Source organism: Amphiura filiformis, chromosome 20 (assembly GCF_039555335.1).
Source record: "Amphiura filiformis chromosome 20, Afil_fr2py, whole genome shotgun sequence".
In the NCBI taxonomy this organism is placed as follows: domain Eukaryota; kingdom Metazoa; phylum Echinodermata; class Ophiuroidea; order Amphilepidida; family Amphiuridae; genus Amphiura; species Amphiura filiformis.
The window spans coordinates 9686433-9706312 of NC_092647.1; the positions used below are offsets into that span (position 1 = coordinate 9686433).

A 19880-nucleotide genomic window follows, 5' to 3' on the forward strand; every position below is an offset into this window, starting at 1 on the left:
TTGAATAATTACTTTCTTTATAAGTATACTAATTCTAATCATTTCTATTTAATATTGCAGCTTCACATTTTTTGGTCACTGAATATTGGATTGGTTTGAGAGAAAGTGGATCTGGTGGTAATTACATGTATGTACATTTGTCTTATAACCTATAATTGCCTCTATGTAGAATTAGTAATTACATGTATGTACATTTGTCTTATAACCTATAATTGCCTCTATGTAGAATTAGTAATTACATGTATGTACATTTGTCTTATAACCTATAATTGCCTCTATGTAGAATTAGTAATTACATGTATGTACATTTGTCTTATAACCTATAATTGCCTCAATGTAGAATTAGTAATTACATGTATGTACATTTGTCTTATAACCTATAATTGCCTCTATGTAGAATTAGTAATTACATGTATGTACATTTGTCTTATAACCTATAATTGCCTCAATGTAGAATTAGTAATTACATGTATGTACATTAGTCTTATAACCTATAATTGCCTCTATGTAGAATTAGTAATTACATGTATGTACATTTGTCTTATAACCTATAATTGCCTCTATGTAGAATTAGTAATTACGCGTATGTACATTTGTCTTATAACCTATAATTGCCTCTATGTAGAAATAGTAATTACATGTATGTACATTTTTCTTATAACCTATAATTGCCTCTATGTAGAATTAGTAATTATGTGTATGTACATTTGTCTTATAACTTATAATTGAATACATGAATACAAAACCCACCCAAGTCCATGGGAAGTGATTTTGATAGAAAAACCTGTGTATCATTTTAATTCCTTCAGTTATATTTACCTGGTCAATATGGTAAGTTTTACATGCAAATGAGCGGGTTAAACTGTATTAAGTATGACGATTAGCATTTCAGGAAATTCGTGGGGTTCATTTTAAATTTTGGACTTGGGTGGTTTTTTGAATCATACAAAGAAAATAATGTTTGAATGAGATTACCACTAGTAAGATAATACAAAATAAAGCACACAGGTATGTATAATGTTGATAAGCATTCTGTCTTGTAATATAAACCACACACTTTCCTCTATTAAACCCATTTTTTTTTTCAAAAGTCACTCTCCAGCAATGAATGTGTTACAAGCGGACTTTTATACATACTGGATTTGAATCGATGTGTTACAAGACTCAAATCATGGCCTTGGGTGGTTCTTTCATACATGCTATTTTTCATATGCTCAATAGACACAGTGGATGAATTTGAGTTGTTTTTTCATACATATGACAGGCTTATGCATAGCAACAAATTCCCATGTTTAACTCAGTTTGTCCACAGTATGGACTTGGGAGGGTTTTGTATTCATATATTCAATTGCCTCTATGTAGAATTAGTAATTACATGTATGTACATTTCTCTTATAACCTATAATTGCCTCTATGTAGAATTAGTAATTACATGTATGTACATTTGTCTTATAACCTATAATTGCCTCTATGTAGAATTAGTAATTATGTGTATGTACATTTCTCTTATAACCTATAATTGCCTCAATGTAGACTTTTTTTCCTTTATTCTTTAGTTGGAGTGATGAAACTGTTTTAGATTATACCAATTGGGCCAATGGACAGCCTGATGACAACAATGGAATGGAACAGTGTGCTGAACATTATGTAGATCTCAGTAAGTTTACATATTTATTCTATTTGCATCTTGGACCAGTGTTTTTTTGAGTAATTCTGAAAGCTACATCTCAAAACTGTACACTATTAGTCTCTGTTAGCATTGGTACATGGGTCTTCTTTAAGCTTGAGTAGGCTTATTCTGAATCATGATAACTTTGTTTATAAAATTAAAATGGTAAACAACTTGGGGTTTATTTGTTAACTTTTTTGCATTGGGTATATTACAGTATTACTTGTTTTTCCATACCTTCATTATCAAGAGATGAATACTTTTTTGCATTGGGTATATTACAGTATTACTTGTTTTTCCATACCTTCATTATCAAGAGATGAATACTTTTTTGCATTGGGTATATTACAGTATTACTTGTTTTTCCATACCTTCATTATCAAGAGATGAATACTTTTTTGCATTGGGTATATTACAGTATTACTTGTTTTTCCATACCTTCATTATCAAGAGATGAATACTTTTTTGCATTGGGTATATTACAGTATTACTTGTTTACCCTTGGACAGAGAACTTAAAAAGCACCAGGACGCAACATTTTGCTTGCATGTTGGTAATCAAACACGACAACCAATTTATTTCACTTTGATCAGACCCTCACCCGCACTCTATGAACTCAGCCGTGTTATAAAAGATATTCTCAAAATTGAGTGATTGCCCCAACCCAAAACCCTAGCGGCACAATGGCCAGAGTCGCAAAGAGAATTTAAATTAGATCGAAATTTTGAGATGCCAGTGGGCACCGACTATCCACTTTATCGCAACGCCATGCCGCAATAAATTTTTCCATACGACAACACGTGATCAAAAACTTGCCGCAGGTGGCCATCACCCAGGGCTTAAATTCCAGGCGTTGGACCCAAAACCCCTGTTTGATCATTAACACACAAAATCATGGCTGGAACATTAACAATAAATAAAGGTACTATACAAGGGTGAATACAGGTCAACTGCTCCCAGACGACGTAGCCCAAGACTCAACAGGCGTGGGACCTGAAGTTACAATGGATAAGTTGTTAATTATTAATGTTACATTTTATAATATGTGCATATATATCATTATCAATAAATCAGAGATAAATCAAAACCCCATCTTTTGTCGCTTGTACGAAGCATTCTGTCGCTTATACATGAAGACATGCTCTATTATAACTTTGATGGCACCTGTACCTGCATGTAAGGCTTTGATATTGATGCACCACTGCCATCAATGAATATTTGAACTAAAATACTGTGTATCTTTGCAGATCTGTGATTTTCCTATAAAATACTAATGAAAATTTGGTATTAATAAGCACTTATTTAAAACATATGTTGAAAACATATTCACGTACTGTGCATCTTTGAAGATATAAAATATTTTTCTTGTGCAGCGTTAATCTGGAAGGTGAATTCAATTTTAATTCACATGCACACATTTTCCATTTATGATGAGCAATTAAAGCTCTCCTTCATAACTAATTATTTTCAAGGACAATTATACTTCTAAATTTGACACATACTTAATTTACTGCTACACATACATGTAATTAACTTTCTTACATAGCTTCCCCTACATGCCCGCAAAGGGAGTGGCGGGTGGGAAAGAAAATTATTTAGATGTTGTCATGTCCGATTTCCAATCAACAGTGAAAAATACCAACGAAACACACCCAAGCCCGCGAAAGGCGACGATACCCATTGGTCCGGTCAAGTAAACAAACACGCTGCCATAACAATTGACCTCTGACCCAGAGAACACAACATGGGATCGATTAAACTTTCTCAGCCAGGTTAAATTGAGTTTAACTTGTTGCACATCGTTAAACTTTATTACCCTTGGACAGAGAACTTAAAAAGCACCAGGACGCAACATTTTGCTTGCATGTTGGTAATCAAACACGACAACCAATTTATTTCACTTTGATCAGACCCTCACCCGCACTCTATGAACTCAGCCGTGTTATAAAAGATATTCTCAAAATTGAGTGATTGCCCCAACCCAAAACCCTAGCGCACAATGGCCAGAGTCGCAAAGAGAATTTAAATTAGATCGAAATTTTGAGATGCCAGTGGGCACCGACTATCCACTTTATCGCAACGCCATGCCGCAATAAATTTTTCCATACGACAACACGTGATCAAAAACTTGCCGCAGGTGGCCATCACCCAGAGCTTAAATTCCAGGCGTTGGACCCAAAACCCCTGTTTGATCATTAACACACAAAATCATGGCTGGAACATTAACAATAAATAAAGGTACTATACAAGGGTGAATACAGGTCAACTGCTCCCAGACGACGTAGCCCAAGACTCAACAGGCGTGGGACCTGAAGTTACAATGGATAAGTTGTTAATTATTAATGTTACATTTTATAATATGTGCATATATATCATTATCAATAAATCAGAGATAAATCAAAACCCCACACAAGTTACTTGTATTTATAAGGAACTTGCGTAACCCTCCCCCCTCCCCCCTAAAACTTGTTAGTTCACCTTGTTGTCAAATTACATGTACATGTACATGCAAGTACTTAATAATCCTCCCCTAGCGCACCTGGAGGATAAACTATCGACTGGGGTGAATTATTGAAGTGAACTAGGGCATTCGAAAGTGTTTGCTTGAAAACAAGGAGCCCAAAATCTGATGGGTGTACACAATCATACATATAGATGGGTCTGCCATGCTCATTACGCCTAGAGGAAGTAAAATTCCCGGAATGCACTACAATATGAGCGTTTCCTCCCAATTCTTTCTTAATAACCCCATGTGCATACTTGTTGATGTTTCTCTGACATTTCTTTCCAGCCCCTTTACTATTTCTTCATGTAACCCAACCTAACCAAAATATCCGACCAAATTATCCTGGTATTTGGTAGCACTTCTCTTAAACCTTGTAAGTTCTGTAGCACTCGCTCTCGTATTTGCCATGTTGGGGTAGACAATATATCATTGGTGCCGGTGTGGACAATCAAAGTTGTAGGGAATGGCCTTCTTTTCATTTGGAACAACACTTTACCAACTAGTCCCTCGCATCTGGACCCAGGTTTGCCGAACCAATTAACCTGTCCACCGCCATGCAGTTGCGTATTCTTTTGACCGGCCCGAAACACTATACTATCGCCTATGACCCACGTACGCATAGAGCCTGCAGAGGACAAAACAGAACAAAACGGCAAGCAGCTATTCGTGTTTTCTGTGGGTACACCACTTGATTATTAACATCTATACCAAACTAAGAGAAAACAAAGAATTATTCAATCTGCCTCTGCTAGCGATGACCAACAGCCTAGCTGGTGATGACCCGAAAGGTGGCGTTGAATACTTTTTCTCCTCTGAACCTAAAGATTCCAAATATAAATTTTTACCAGTTAAACATGTATACATTTACAATGTACTTTGTATTACCAAACTCATACTCTTAGCCTGCCATCTCAGATGATGACCGTCTTTACACCTACTTTTCTGAAATTAACATAAATTTATTTGTTAATAATTGTCATAATGTCATTAAATACAATATATCATTGACATAAGTTTGTCACTCATCATTATGTCCAAGTGGGCACTTGGAAAATCACAAGCGTTGGACCTGTAACAAATTCCTCAATCATATTAGTTAAAATTTATCATGCGCTGCGGCCTTATGTAGAGTTGAAATGCTGACGATTTCCATCGCCCCATTGTTTTGATCATACTCTCTGAAAACCCACTCATGGATGCTGCCGTGGCTGCCCCGATCCTAAAACTATGTGAACTAAAGGAGGAAGGAGATAGCCCTAATAACGACCCACCCTCTTTCAACATGTGCGTGAACTGGAATGATGTCAAAGGTTTTCCACTGAAATGAGTGAACAATGGACCACTGCCATTTGATTTTACTTCCAAATATTCTAACATTGCTCTTACAGGACACAAATTTCTGTGTGATGAACTTTCAATTTTGAGCTGTATTGAAGCCCCCCTCTGATCAGTTTTTGACATTCTTATCTTGACAAACATATCTGACCCTCTGATTGCAACATCATCAGCTGCTATCATACGTGTTGTATCCCCATTCGTGCTTGCACATGTAAATTCCCCAACCCTTAAAAAACCAAAATATGCTAATAAATAAGCAGCTTTGAACAATTTTATCTCATACTCCGATTTACATGTTGATGTCAGTTTCTCGATAATGTTTTTTAACATAGTCGGGCTAATTGGCAGTCTGCAATCTATCCTAGGATTGGACCTTCTACACCCCTCCTTCAATTTTTTAATGAGGAAAGAAGCTGTTGGATCAGACCACCCATTAATCTTGTGCACGAATGCAATGGCCGATATACATGAATTAATAGATGATGGGGCACACTTCTCCATTGATAAAAACGATATGTAAGATACTATTTGGTCCTGACTTACTGGCCACTCTGACCCTAACTGAAAACAATTTCTAAAATCTATAAATTTTTCTATATTCCTTTTATACACTATCCATGTTCCTGGAGCCAATGAAGCACGTAAGAGACGCTGAGATTCACTCACTAGAGCGTCCAAAGGAAGTCTGGCACCGGTGTGCCCACCGACTCTGCCTGCGGCGCTACTGTTCTGAAACGGCACATCTGAAACCGAGAGAGAGCGTCAGCAATATCATTAACCTTGCCCGGTATATGCCTTGCGCAAAAGGCTAAATTGAGTTTTAGACACTGGAGTATGAAAAATCTGACCAGTTTCATAATCTGAGGACACTTTGAGGACTGTTTGTTAATGATCTTGACTACTGGCATATTATCTGATCTTAAAATAATCCTCTTCCCAATAAGCTGCTCTCCCATAACACTACCGACACTAATATTGGGAAAAACTCAAGCCAGGCTATAGAACGTTTTTTGATTTTTGCATTTGGCCACCTGCCCTGAAACCATTTGCCTCTAAAATATCCACCAAACCCGATCTCCCCGCTTGCGTCTGTAAATAATTGTAAGTCACTTTCTATAAACCAAGCTTGTTCGGGGATAATCGTTGTTCCATTGAAATGTTCCAAAAAGAGCAACCACATCTCTAAATCCCTCTTTGCACCAGCAGTTAACCTCAACTTGCACCATGGTTTTTTAATGCCACATGTGATGTCAATTAGACGCCGTAAAAAGGCTCTACCGGGTGCAACTGCCTTGCATACAAATGACAACGAACCTATTACAGATTGCAACTCTCGAAGAGAAATCTGTGTCATCTTTAGCGCATTCTGTACTTTTTTCTTAATGTCTGACAGTTTACCTTCAGGTATCGAAACAATTTGCTTTATTGCATCAATCTCTAAGCCCAAATAAGTCAATTTTGAGGACGGACCTACTGATTTTTCCTTTGCTAAGGGGACGCCTAATTTTCCGCATACCTCTTCGAAAACACTTACAAGGCGTTGGCATGACGACCTGCTTGCCACGTCATTCGAACCAACCAATATGAAGTCATCTGCATAATGGCTGACCTTATCTGACCCCGATTCCTTTTTGACCACCCATTCAATGAATGTGGAAAATGTTTCGAAAAAGGCCGGTGAACATGAGGCGCCCATAGGCAAAGCCTTGTCCACAAAAAACTGGTTATTTAATTTCATCCCTAGCAACTGAAAATCTTCAGGATGCACAGGCAACAGCCGAAAAGCAGATTCAATATCAGCCTTAGCCATGAGGGCGCCCTTCCCCGTACTTAACACCAACTGAACAGCCACATCAAAATTTGCATATTTTACTACACACACATCTGGGTCAATCCTGTCATTTATTGATTTACCTTCCGGTACGACAAATGGTGAATTAACCTTACTTTCCCGGGTTCAGATTTGGGCACCAAGCCGATTGGAGATACCATTAAATTAGAAATGGGCAAACTTGAAAAAGGACCTGCAAGACGTTTCAATCTAACTTCTTTCATTAACTTTTCCATAGCTTTTTCTGGTTCCAAGTCTACCGACTTTAAGTTAGGAGCATCTTTCAAGTACCTCTGCCCTTTAAAGCCTAATTTAAATCCAAATTGAAAACCCTCACCCAACACTGATGCTGCTTTTCTATCGGGATATAATTTCAAATATGGCATTAAAGCTTCAAGCTTAATTGGTGAAGGATATTTGCAACATAAGCATATATCATTGTGCGATTTGCTACAACCTTTCATACTTTGACTACTTTTTTGCTTTTTTGCAATTGAAAAGCCCATGACCGTATTCTTTGCAGCCAGAGCACCTGTGGCTGTAGACGCATTCTGGTCGAGCACAAGCGAACTTGTTGAAGTCAAAGCACACTTTGTCTGTGGGCATTTTTTGTTTTCCTGACAATCCTCCTGACCAACCGACTCGAGATGGTCCTCTGAATCGAAATGACTGCCGAAACCCCCCTCTTTGCTTCCCTCGAACTACGAAACCCTTATTCTCTAAACTCTGGCTAGTGAAGCTTGGTGATGTAACATATAATGCCCAAAGCTCCCCATCAATAATAGCCCATGAGCGTGTAGGTTGCATTTGCTGTCGCATGCGAAAGTGTTGATCATACGATCGCCACCCAAAGCCGCCAAACCTGGATGCCGCAGTTCTAACCGTATCCATGTATTTTAGCATTTCCTGAACCCGTCTAGGGTGCGCTTCCAAAAACACTGCGCTGTATACCAAAAACACAGACGTCCACGAGTGTATACTTGTTATGACCTTCTTTACCTTATTGCTTTTCCAAATAATCTGCCCATTTTGGTTGACTGACAGTGCCATGCCCTGTTCATCCTCAAATTGCTTGCTGGGGTCACTTATTTTTCCAAAAGCATCGCTAAATCTACATAATCCCCATTGACAATTTTTGTTTTAATATTCTGAGGTACAGATATGCCCAACGGGCTGCACACTGATACCAGAGGGGAAAAACCTAATTGATGTTGGCTAATATCATTCATAGTCACATATGGTGATAATACAGGAGTACAAGGAATATGGTCTACTGAACCTGTGAAGACACTCGTATTATTATTTTGCCCGTGCATATTTGCACTTGGGGCAGCTTGACTTGACATGATACATGTAGTACTCGGAATATTCATGACCCTTGCACTACCGATTCCACCCGTATTGATTGAGCTTGCACCACTTACATTTCTAATATGACCGGTCCCTGAACCCAATTCCATGACATTTGAATTCATTGTATTACGATTCCCAATAGAATTCATCTGAAGCATATTAGATGCATTATTGCTCGTTGCACCAACCCCAGTACCGCTACTCATTGTATTTATGACCTGATCATCCAATCTCCCATTCCCAATCATATTCAATGCATTGCTATTCATGCTATTTGTGGTATTGTTTGACGACATACCCATTGAAACTGTACATGCACTATTTAAATTCATCCTGTTATTCATACTCATTGGTACTGTACATGTATTCATACTAACATCATTAATCATCACTGGCAATGGCAACGCATTATTTACATTTATCACACTACTATTATTTTCATATGTACCTTCTAACAGCCGATCGGCTACACCTCTTGGTCCAGGCATTCTCACCATTCTGTTATTCATTCCCTGGGCCTGGTTTTGGTACTGCCACTGCTGCGCATCTTGTTGTTGACCAACTACTACTGGCGGTTGACCCTCTACCACACGATGCACTGCTGGTTGTTGCACCTGTTGTACATCATCTACCTGTCCCTGTACATGTTCATGGAGTTGTACATGTTCATGGCCCATTGGTCTTGGTTGCTGTACCGCTGCTGGCTGTACATGCACTTGTTCATTATTTTGTTCTTGTTGTTCAAGTTCTGCAATGACTTCTGGCGGTGGGGCCCTAGAGCAGCTGGAGCATTAGATGCACTTCCACGACCACCACGGCCCCTTCCCCGCCCTCTACCACGTCCTCGACCACGGTTCTGAACTTGGGAACTTGAAACAGAACCACCATTCTCCCCGTTGTTATTATCATTATTATCAGTCGACATCAGACGCCTGATGGCTTGCGCCTGTGATCTAGTTTGGCGATCTGCATTTCTGTCCATATTATTATCCGCCGCCCGATTTACTTGACGCAAATTAGAGCTTGGTCGTCTATTCGATTTCTTAGAATTCCGACCCATGATTGATAATTTATCAGCTTCACCTTCAGTTCAATAATCTATACCGCAAAACTGTTATGTCGTGTACGTGTACAACAATTGCAGTTCAAAATGAGTTGACTATTGATGGTTGGATACGGAAGCAGTTAAGCTTACCGAATATCACTCAATCACTGGCGGATCCAGATCGCAAAGAAAATTATTTAGATGTTGTCATGTCCGATTTCCAATCAACAGTGAAAAATACCAACGAAACACACCCAAGCCCGCGAAAGGCGACGATACCCATTGGTCCGGTCAAGTAAACAAACACGCTGCCATAACAATTGACCTCTGACCCAGAGAACACAACATGGGATCGATTAAACTTTCTCAGCCAGGTTAAATTGAGTTTAACTTGTTGCACATCGTTAAACTTTATTTTCCATACCTTCATTATCAAGAGATGAATACTTTTTTGCATTGGGTATATTACAGTATTACTTGTTTTTCCATACCTTCATTATCAAGAGATGAATACTTTTTGCATTGGGTATATTACAGTATTACTTGTTTTTCCATACCTTCATTATCAAGAGATGAATACTTTTTTGCATTGGGTATATTACAGTATTACTTGTTTTTCCATACCTTCATTATCAAGAGATGAATACTTTTTTGCATTGGGTATATTACAGTATTACTTGTTTTTCCATACCTTCATTATCAAGAGATGAATACTTTTTTGCATTGAGTATATTACAGTATTACTTGTTTTTCCATACCTTCATTATCAAGAGATGAATACTTTTTTGCATTGGGTATATTACAGTATTACTTGTTTTTCCATACCTTCATTATCAAGAGATGAATACTTTTTTGCATTGGGTATATTACAGTATTACTTGTTTTTCCATACCTTCATTATCAAGAGATGAATACTTTTTTGCATTGGGTATATTACAGTATTACTTGTTTTTCCATACCTTCATTATCAAGAGATGAATACTTTTTTGCATTGGGTATATTACAGTATTACTTGTTTTTCCATACCTTCATTATCAAGAGATGAATACTTTTTTGCATTGGGTATATTACAGTATTACTTGTTTTTCCATACCTTCATTATCAAGAGATGAATACTTTTTTGCATTGAGTATATTACAGTATTACTTGTTTTTCCATACCTTCATTATCAAGAGATGAATACTTTTTTGCATTGAGTATATTACAGTATTACTTGTTTTTCCATACCTTCATTATCAAGAGATGAATACTTTTTTGCATTGGGTATATTACAGTATTACTTGTTTTTCCATACCTTCATTATCAAGAGATGAATACTTTTTTGCATTGGGTATATTACAGTATTACTTGTTTTTCCATACCTTCATTATCAAGAGATGAATACTTTTTTGCATTGGGTATATTACAGTATTACTTGTTTTTCCATACCTTCATTATCAAGAGATGAATACTTTTAAATAACTTGACATGTTTTCATGGGTAAATTAATTGGCTATTTTATTTCATAACTTCAAAAGCGCTTATTTTGTCCATACCCAAAGAGTACTAAATTTGCAAGTTTATATACCCCTGTTTTTTCCACAAAATTACCCTGGCTATAGTTTGATCAGCTCGTAATCGACGGGCCTTATAACATTGCGGATTAATATCAATATATTTTATTTCGAGAATTGTCTTGTGACATCTCGCCAGAAGTATTATAAATTATTAATGAAGTCCTATACTTTGTCTACTTTCTTTAACACTCAAAATATTGACCAGGCAGATCAACTACATCACTCTTAACGTGGGTCTACTTTTCGGTAGTGGTACGAGCTGATGTTGACATATTTTGCACACTGCATAATTTTCTTGTTCTTGTTTGTTATATTTAAAATAATTTCAGATAAAGGCAAATGGAGAGACATGAATTGTGGCATACCCATGGCATTTGTATGTAAGAAAGACTATGACAATATCCAACCAATCACACACCTACCAACAGCGCCACCACAAGGTGGTTGCCCAACCAATTGGATCAAACTTGATGATAGGTGTTACCATGTAGAAGGTATCAATGATGCGCAGAAAGAAACATGGCAGGGTGCTCGTGATAAATGTGCACAACTTACATCTGGTGGCATACTGGCTGTTATACACTCACAAAGAACACAATGTAAGTTGCCATTGAAGATGATAACTCTTGATAATGACAATAATATAGACAACAATGAGGATGATCCTTCTCTTATCTCTGCTTTTCCAAGTGAATCTATTGTGTGCTTTCCTTATTCCAGGTTAAATCTAAAAATACAATCTTTCCACAATACATTTTGTCCAAAGGCCATCTTTTTACCTAGCATATTTGCATATTTCTGAAAATTTAATGACCTTATATGCATAATTTTGCCTGCAATTCCATTAATTTAGTTTGCAATCTACACGCAATAACCAATTAACTTAAACAAAAACATATTTTGCCTGAAGTTCCATTAATACACTGCTACCTACACGCAAATTATAACCAATTAACTTCTTACTTGGTAGCATGATCGCTTATGATCACCTATATATTTATTATGGGCCACTTTAATTACAAACAGCATAATTCTAGTTTACATTTGATTTTATACAAATATAAATTGTTACGAGTCGTAAATGACTCAAGGCTAAAAACATATTTTACCAAAATTCACTTCAGAATGCACAACAAAACACACTGTTTGTTAACAAAATCTGAATCTTTAATGAAAAGTAAAGTACAATTTAACAATAATTGTTCAAATAAACACAAAGGCATAACATCATTTAAAATCATAAATACACTGTTTAGGACTATTACAACTCTTGAATACATTTGGCATGTTTTGTATTCTTATTTTTGTTAGAAATATTATGTTGGAAAGAGCAGGTCAAAGCTTTAATGACTTTGCTTTCAGTCCGGTTGCAAACATGATATATTATGTTCTTGCAATTTCTAGCTGAGCTGACTGCCCTGATGAGATCTGCTACCAGTGATGTTTGGATTGGCTTATCTGATTTGGGAGCTGAGAGTAAATTTCATTGGGTTGATGGAACTACTATGGACTATACCAACTGGGCTTGGGGTCAACCTGATGGTAATATTTTACTACCAGATGGGGTAAGTCATGAGGGGTACATATTAAAAAATAGAGATAGATACAGCTGGTCTGGGAGCTGAGAGTAAATTTCATTGGATTGGTGGAACTGCTATAGACTATACCAACTGGGTAATTTATTATGTAATCAAACTTATACTTAAAAAGACAAAACTGGCAAACAAAAACAAATCACTTTAATCCCAACTACCATAACACCTCAGCTGTACTAGTTGGAGCCACCCTTTCTTCAGTTGAACCAAACCCAAGAGTTTAATAAAGCTACAGATGTATTTGTAATGTCTATGCAAATGCACAGCCTACATGTTGTTGATGAAGGAGCCAAGGATCTTGAAACTCTGGACTTCTTCAATTATATTTCCATCCATTGTTAAGCTCTCCTCTTTGTCATCACTGTTGTCATCAACTACCGTGATCTTGTTTTTGTTTTGTTTTTCCTCAACAGTATTCCTCTCTTCTCCCTCACCACCCTGATTGCTTCCAGTACAATGTAGGTTCATCAACTCTTCCCTACTCTTGCATATTATGGTGTGTCTTCAACAGTAGTCCTCTCTTCTCCCTCACCACCCTGATTGCTTCCAGTAGGTTCATCAACTCTTCTCTACTCTTGCATATTATGGTGTGTCTTCAACAGTAGTCCTCTCTTCTCCCTCACCACCCTGATTGCTTCCAGTAGATTCATCAACTCTTCCCTACTCTTGCATATTATGGTGTGTCTTCAACAGTAGTCCTCTCTTCTCTCTCACCACCCTGATTGCTTCCAGTAGGTTCATCAACTCTTCCCTACTCTTGCATATTATGGTGTGTCTTCAACAGTAGTCTCATCTCTTCTCACTCACCACCCTGATTGCTTCCAGTAGGTTCATCAACTCTTCCCTACTCTTGCATATTATGGTGTGTCTTCAACAGTAGTCCCCTCTTCTCACTCACCACCCTGATTGCTTCCAGTAGATTCATCAACTCTTCCCTACTCTTGCATATTATGGTGTGTCTTCAGCAGTAGTCCTCTCTTCTCCCTCACCACCCTGATTGCTTCCAGTAGGTTCATCAACTCTTCTCTACTCTTGCCTATTATGGTGTGTCTTCAACAGTAGTCCTCTCTTCTCCCTCACCACCCTGATTGCTTCCAGTAGATTCATCAACTCTTCCCTACTCTTGCCTATTATGGTGTGTCTTCAACAGTAGTCCTCTCTTCTCCCTCACCACCCTGATTGCTTCCAGTAGGTTCATCAACTCTTCTCTACTCTTGCATATTATGGTGTGTCTTCTGCAGTAGTCCTCTCTTTTCACTCACCACCCTGATTGCTCCCAGTAGGTTCATCAACTCTTCCCTACTCTTGCATATTATGGTGTGTCTTCAGCAGTAGTCCTCTCTTCTCCCTCACCACCCTGATTGCTTCCACTAGGTTCATCAACTCTTCTCTACTCTTGCCTATTATGGTGTGTCTTCAACAGTAGTCCTCTCTTCTCCCTCACCACCCTGATTGCTTCCAGTAGATTCATCAACTCTTCCCTACTCTTGCATATTATGGTGTGTCTTCAACAGTAGTCCTCTCTTCTCCCTCACCACCCTGATTGCTTCCAGTAGGTTCATCAACTCTTCTCTACTCTTGCATATTATGGTGTGTCTTCAACAGTAGTCCTCTCTTCTCACTCACCACCCTGATTGCTTCCAGTAGATTCATCAACTCTTCCCTACTCTTGCATATTATGGTGTGTCTTCAACAGTAGTCCTCTCTTCTCCCTCACCACCCTGATTGCTTCCAGTAGGTTCATCAACTCTTCCCTACTCTTGCATATTATGGTGTGTCTTCAGCAGTAGTCCTCTCTTCTCCCTCACCACCCTGATTGCTTCCAGTAGGTTCATCAACTCTTCTCTACTCTTGCTTTTTATGGTGTGTCTTCAACAGTAGTCCTCTCTTCTCACTCACCACCCTGATTGCTTCCAGTAGATTCATGAACTCTTCCCTACTCTTGCATATTATGGTGTGTCTTCAGCAGTAGTCCTCTCTTCTCCCTCACCACCCTGATTGCTTCCAGTAGGTTCATCAACTCTTCCCTACTCTTGCATATTATGGTGTGTCTTCAGCAGTAGTCCTCTCTTCTCCCTCACCACCCTGATTGCTTCCAGTAGATTCATCAACTCTTCCCTACTCTTGCATATTATGGTGTGCCTTCAACAGTAGTCCTCTCTTCTCACTCACCACCCTGATTGCTTCCAGTAGGTTCATAAACTCTTCCCTACTCTTCCATATAATGGTGTGTCTTCTGCAGTAGTCCTCTCTTCTCACTCACCACCCTGATTGCTTCCAGTAGGTTCATCAACTCTTCTCTACTCTTGCATATTATGGTGTGTCTTCAGCAGTAGTCCTCTCTTCTCCCTCACCACCCTGATTGCTTCCAGTAGGTTCATCAACTCTTCTCTACTCTTGCATATTATGGTGTGTCTTTTGCAGTAGTCCTCTCTTTTCCTCACCACCCTGATTGCTTCCAGTAGGTTCATCAACTCTTCCCTACTCTTGCATATTATGGTGTGTCTTCAACAGTAGTCCTCTTTTCTCCCTCACCACCCTGATTGCTTCCAGTAGGTTCATCAACTCTTCTCTACTCTTGCATATTATGGTGTGTCTTCAGCAGTAGTCCTCTCTTCTCCCTCACCACCCTGATTGCTTCCAGTAGGTTCATAAACTCTTCGCTACTCTTGCATATTATGGTGTGTCTTCAGCAGTAGTCCTCTCTCTCTCCCTCACCACCCTGATTGCTTCCAGTAGGTTCATCAACTCTTCTCTACTCTTGCATATTATGGTGTGTCTTCAGCAGTAGTCCTCTCTTCTCCCTCACCACCCTGATTGCTTCCAGTAGGTTCATAAACTCTTCCCTACTCTTGCATATTATGGTGTGTCTTCAGCAGTAGTCCTCTCTTCTCCCTCACCACCCTGATTGCTTCCAGTAGGTTCATCAACTCTTCTCTACTCTTGCATATTATGGTGTGTCTTTTGCAGTAGTCCTCTCTTCTCCCTCACCACCCTGATTGCTTCCAGTAGGTTCATCAACTCTTCTCTACTCTTGCATATTATGGTGTGTCTTCAACAGTAGTCCTCTCTTCTCCCTCACCACCCTGATTGCTTCCAGTAGGTTCATAAACTCTTCTCTACTCTTGCATATTATGGTGTGTCTTCAACAGTAGTCCTCTCTTCTCCCTCACAACCCTGATTGCTTCCAGTAGGTTCATAAACTCTTCTCTACTCTTGCATATTATGGTGTGTCTTCAACAGTAGTCCTCTCTTCTCCCTCACCACCCTGATTGCTCCCAGTAGGTTCATCAACTCTTCCCTACTCTTGCATATTATGGTGTGTCTTCTGCAGTAGTCCTCTCTTCTCCCTCACCACCCTGATTGCTTCCAGTAGGTTCATCAACTCTTCTCTACTCTTGCATATTATGGTGTGTCTTCAGCAGTAGTCCTCTCTTCTCCCTCACCACCCTGATTGCTTCCAGTAGGTTCATCAACTCTTCTCTACTCTTGCATATTATGGTGTGTCTTTTGCAGTAGTCCTCTCTTCCCTCACCACCCTGATTGCTTCCAGTAGGTTCATCAACTCTTCCCTACTCTTGCATATTATGGTGTGTCTTCAACAGTAGTCCTCTCTTCTCCCTCACCACCCTGATTGCTTCCAGTAGGTTCATCAACTCTTCTCTACTCTTGCATATTATGGTGTGTCTTCAGCAGTAGTCCTCTCTTCTCCCTCACCACCCTGATTGCTTCCAGTAGGTTCATAAACTCTTCGCTACTCTTGCATATTATGGTGTGTCTTCAGCAGTAGTCCTCTCTTCTCCTCACCACCCTGATTGCTTCCAGTAGGTTCATCAACTCTTCTCTACTCTTGCATATTATGGTGTGTCGTCAGCAGTAGTCCTCTCTTCTCCCTCACCACCCTGATTGCTTCCAGGAGGTTCATAAACTCTTCCCTACTCTTGCATATTATGGTGTGTCTTCAGCAGTAGTCCTCTCTTCTCCCTCACCACCCTGATTGCTTCCAGTAGGTTCATCAACTCTTCTCTACTCTTGCATATTATGGTGTGTCTTTTGCAGTAGTCCTCTCTTCTCCCTCACCACCCTGATTGCTTCCAGTAGGTTCATCAACTCTTCTCTACTCTTGCATATTATGGTGTGTCTTCAACAGTAGTCCTCTCTTCTCCCTCACCACCCTGATTGCTTCCAGTAGGTTCATAAACTCTTCTCTACTCTTGCATATTATGGTGTGTCTTCAACAGTAGTCCTCTCTTCTCCCTCACAACCCAGATTGCTTCCAGTAGGTTCATAAACTCTTCTCTACTCTTGCATATTATGGTGTGTCTTCAACAGTAGTCCTCTCTTCTCCCTCACCACCCTGATTGCTCCCAGTAGGTTTATCAACTCTTGCATATTATGGTGTGTCTTCAGCAGTAGTCCTCTCTTCTCCCTCACCACCCTGATTGCTTCCAGTAGGTTCATCAACTCTTCTCTACTCTTGCATATTATGGTGTGTCTTCAACAGTAGTCCTCTCTTCTCCCTCACCACCCTGATTGCTTCCAGTAGGTTCATCAACTCTTCTCTACTCTTGCATATTATGGTGTGTCTTCAACAGTAGTCCTCTCTTCTCCCTCACCACCCTGATTGCTTCCAGTAGGTTCATCAACTCTTCTCTACTCTTGCATATTATGGTGTGTCTTCTGCAGTAGTCCTCTCTTCTCACTCACCACCCTGATTGCTTCCAGCAGGTTCATAAACTCTTCTCTACTCTTGCATATTATGGTGTGTCTTCAGCAGTAGTCCTCTCTTCTCCCTCACCACCCTGATTGCTTCCAGTAGATTCATCAACTCTTCCCTACTCTTGCATATTATGGTGTGTCTTCAGCAGTAGTCCTCTCTTCTCCCTCACCACCCTGATTGCTTCCAGTAGGTTCATCAACTCTCCTCTACTCTTGCATATTATGGTGTGTCTTCTGCAGTAGTCCTCGCTTCTCCCTCACCACCCTGATTGCTTCCAGTAGGTTCATCAACTCTTCTCTACTCTTGCATATTATGGTGTGTCTTCAACAGTAGTCCTCTCTTCTCCCTCACCACCCTGATTGCTTCCAGTAGGTTCATCAACTCTTCTCTACTCTTGCATATTATGGTGTGTCTTCAGCAGTAGTCCTCTCTTCTCCCTCACCACCCTGATTGCTTCCAGTAGGTTCATCAACTCTTCTCTACTCTTGCATATTATGGTGTGTCTTCAACAGTAGTCCTCTCTTCTCACTCACCACCCTGATTGCTTCCAGTAGGTTCATCAACTGTTCTCTACTCTTGCATATTATGGTGTGTCTTCAACAGTAGTCCTCTCTTCTCCTTCACCACCCTGATTGCTTCCAGTATGTTCATAAACTCTTCCCTACTCTTGCATATTATGGTGTGTCTTCAACAGTAGTCCTCTCTTCTCACTCACCACCCTGATTGCTTCCAGTAGGTTCATCAACTCTTCCCTACTCTTGCATATTATGGTGTGTCTTCAGCAGTAGTCCTCTCTTCTCCCTCACCACTCTGATTGCTTCCAGTAGGTTCATCAACTCTTCCCTACTCTCTTGCATATTATGGTGTGTCTTCTGCAGTAGTCCTCTCTTCTCCCTCACCACCCTGATTGCTTCCAGTAGGTTCATCAACTCTTCTCTACTCTTGCATATTATGGTGTGTCTTCAGCAGTAGTCCTCTCTTCTCCCTCACCACCCTGATTGCTTCCACTAGGTTCATCAACTCTTCTCTACTCTTGCATATTATGGTGTGTCTTCTGCAGTAGTCCTCTCTTCTCCCTCACCACCCTGATTGCTTCCAGTAGGTTCATCAACTCTTCTCTACTCTTGCATATTATGGTGTGTCTTCAGCAGTAGTCCTCTCTTCTCCCTCACCACCCTGATTGCTTCCAGTAGGTTCATCAACTCTTCCCTACTCTTGCATATTATGGTGTGTCTTCAGCAGTAGTCTCCTCTCTTCTCCCTCACCACCCTGATTGCTTCCAGTAGGTTCATCAACTCTTCTCTACTCTTGCATATTATGGTGTGTCTTCAGCAGTAGTCCTCTCTTCTCCCTCACCACCCTGATTGCTTCCACTAGGTTCATCAACTCTTCTCTACTCTTGCATATTATGGTGTGTCTTCAGCAGTAGTCTCCTCTTCTCCTCACCACCCTGATTGCTTCCAGTAGGTTCATCAACTCTTCTCTACTCTTGCATATTATGGTGTGTCTTCAGCAGTAGTCCTCTCTTCTCCCTCACCACCCTGATTGCTTCCAGTAGGTTCATCAACTCTTCTCTACTCTTGCATATTATGGTGTGTCTTCAGCAGTAGTCCTCTCTTCTCCCTCACCACCCTGATTGCTTCCAGTAGGTTCACCAACTCTTCTCTACTCTTGCATATTATGGTGTGTCTTCAACAGTAGTCCTCTCTTCCCCCTCACCACCCTGATTGCTTCCAGTAGGTTCATCAACTCTTCTCTACTCTTGCATATTATGGTGTGTCTTCAGCAGTAGTCTCCTCTCTTCTCACTCACCACCCTGATTGCTTCCAGTAGGTTCATCAACTCTTCCCTACTCTTGCATATTATGGTGTGTCTTCAACAGTAGTCCTCTCTTCTCCCTCACCACCCTGATTGCTTCCAGTAGGTTCATCAACTCTTCTCTACTCTTGCATATTATGGTGTGTCTTCAGCAGTAGTCTCCTCTCTTCTCACTCACCACCCTGATTGCTTCCAGTAGGTTCATCAACTCTTCCCTACTCTTGCATATTATGGTGTGTCTTCAACAGTAGTCCTCTCTTCTCCCTCACCACCCTGATTGCTTCCAGTAGGTTCATCAACTCTTCTCTACTCTTGCATATTATGGTGTGTCTTTTGCAGTAGTCCTCTCTTCTCACTCACCACCCTGATTGCTTCCAGTAGATTCATCAACTCTTCCCTACTCTTGCCTATTATGGTGTGTCTTCAACAGTAGTCCTCTCTTCTCCTCA

At 39.9% G+C, this 19880-nt stretch overlaps 1 protein-coding gene across 1 annotated transcript in view; it reads left to right on the forward strand.

Moving 5' to 3' along the window:
• LOC140143078 (macrophage mannose receptor 1-like) overlaps window positions 1-19880 on the forward strand; it is a 172813-nt gene that overhangs the window by 120550 nt on the left and 32383 nt on the right. The window contains exons 5-8 of the mRNA XM_072165128.1: window positions 69-127; window positions 1557-1657; window positions 11628-11897; window positions 12703-12863. Coding sequence (XP_072021229.1) covers window positions 69-127; window positions 1557-1657; window positions 11628-11897; window positions 12703-12863 — 591 coding nt within the window. The remainder of the gene's footprint in view (window positions 1-68; window positions 128-1556; window positions 1658-11627; window positions 11898-12702; window positions 12864-19880) is intronic.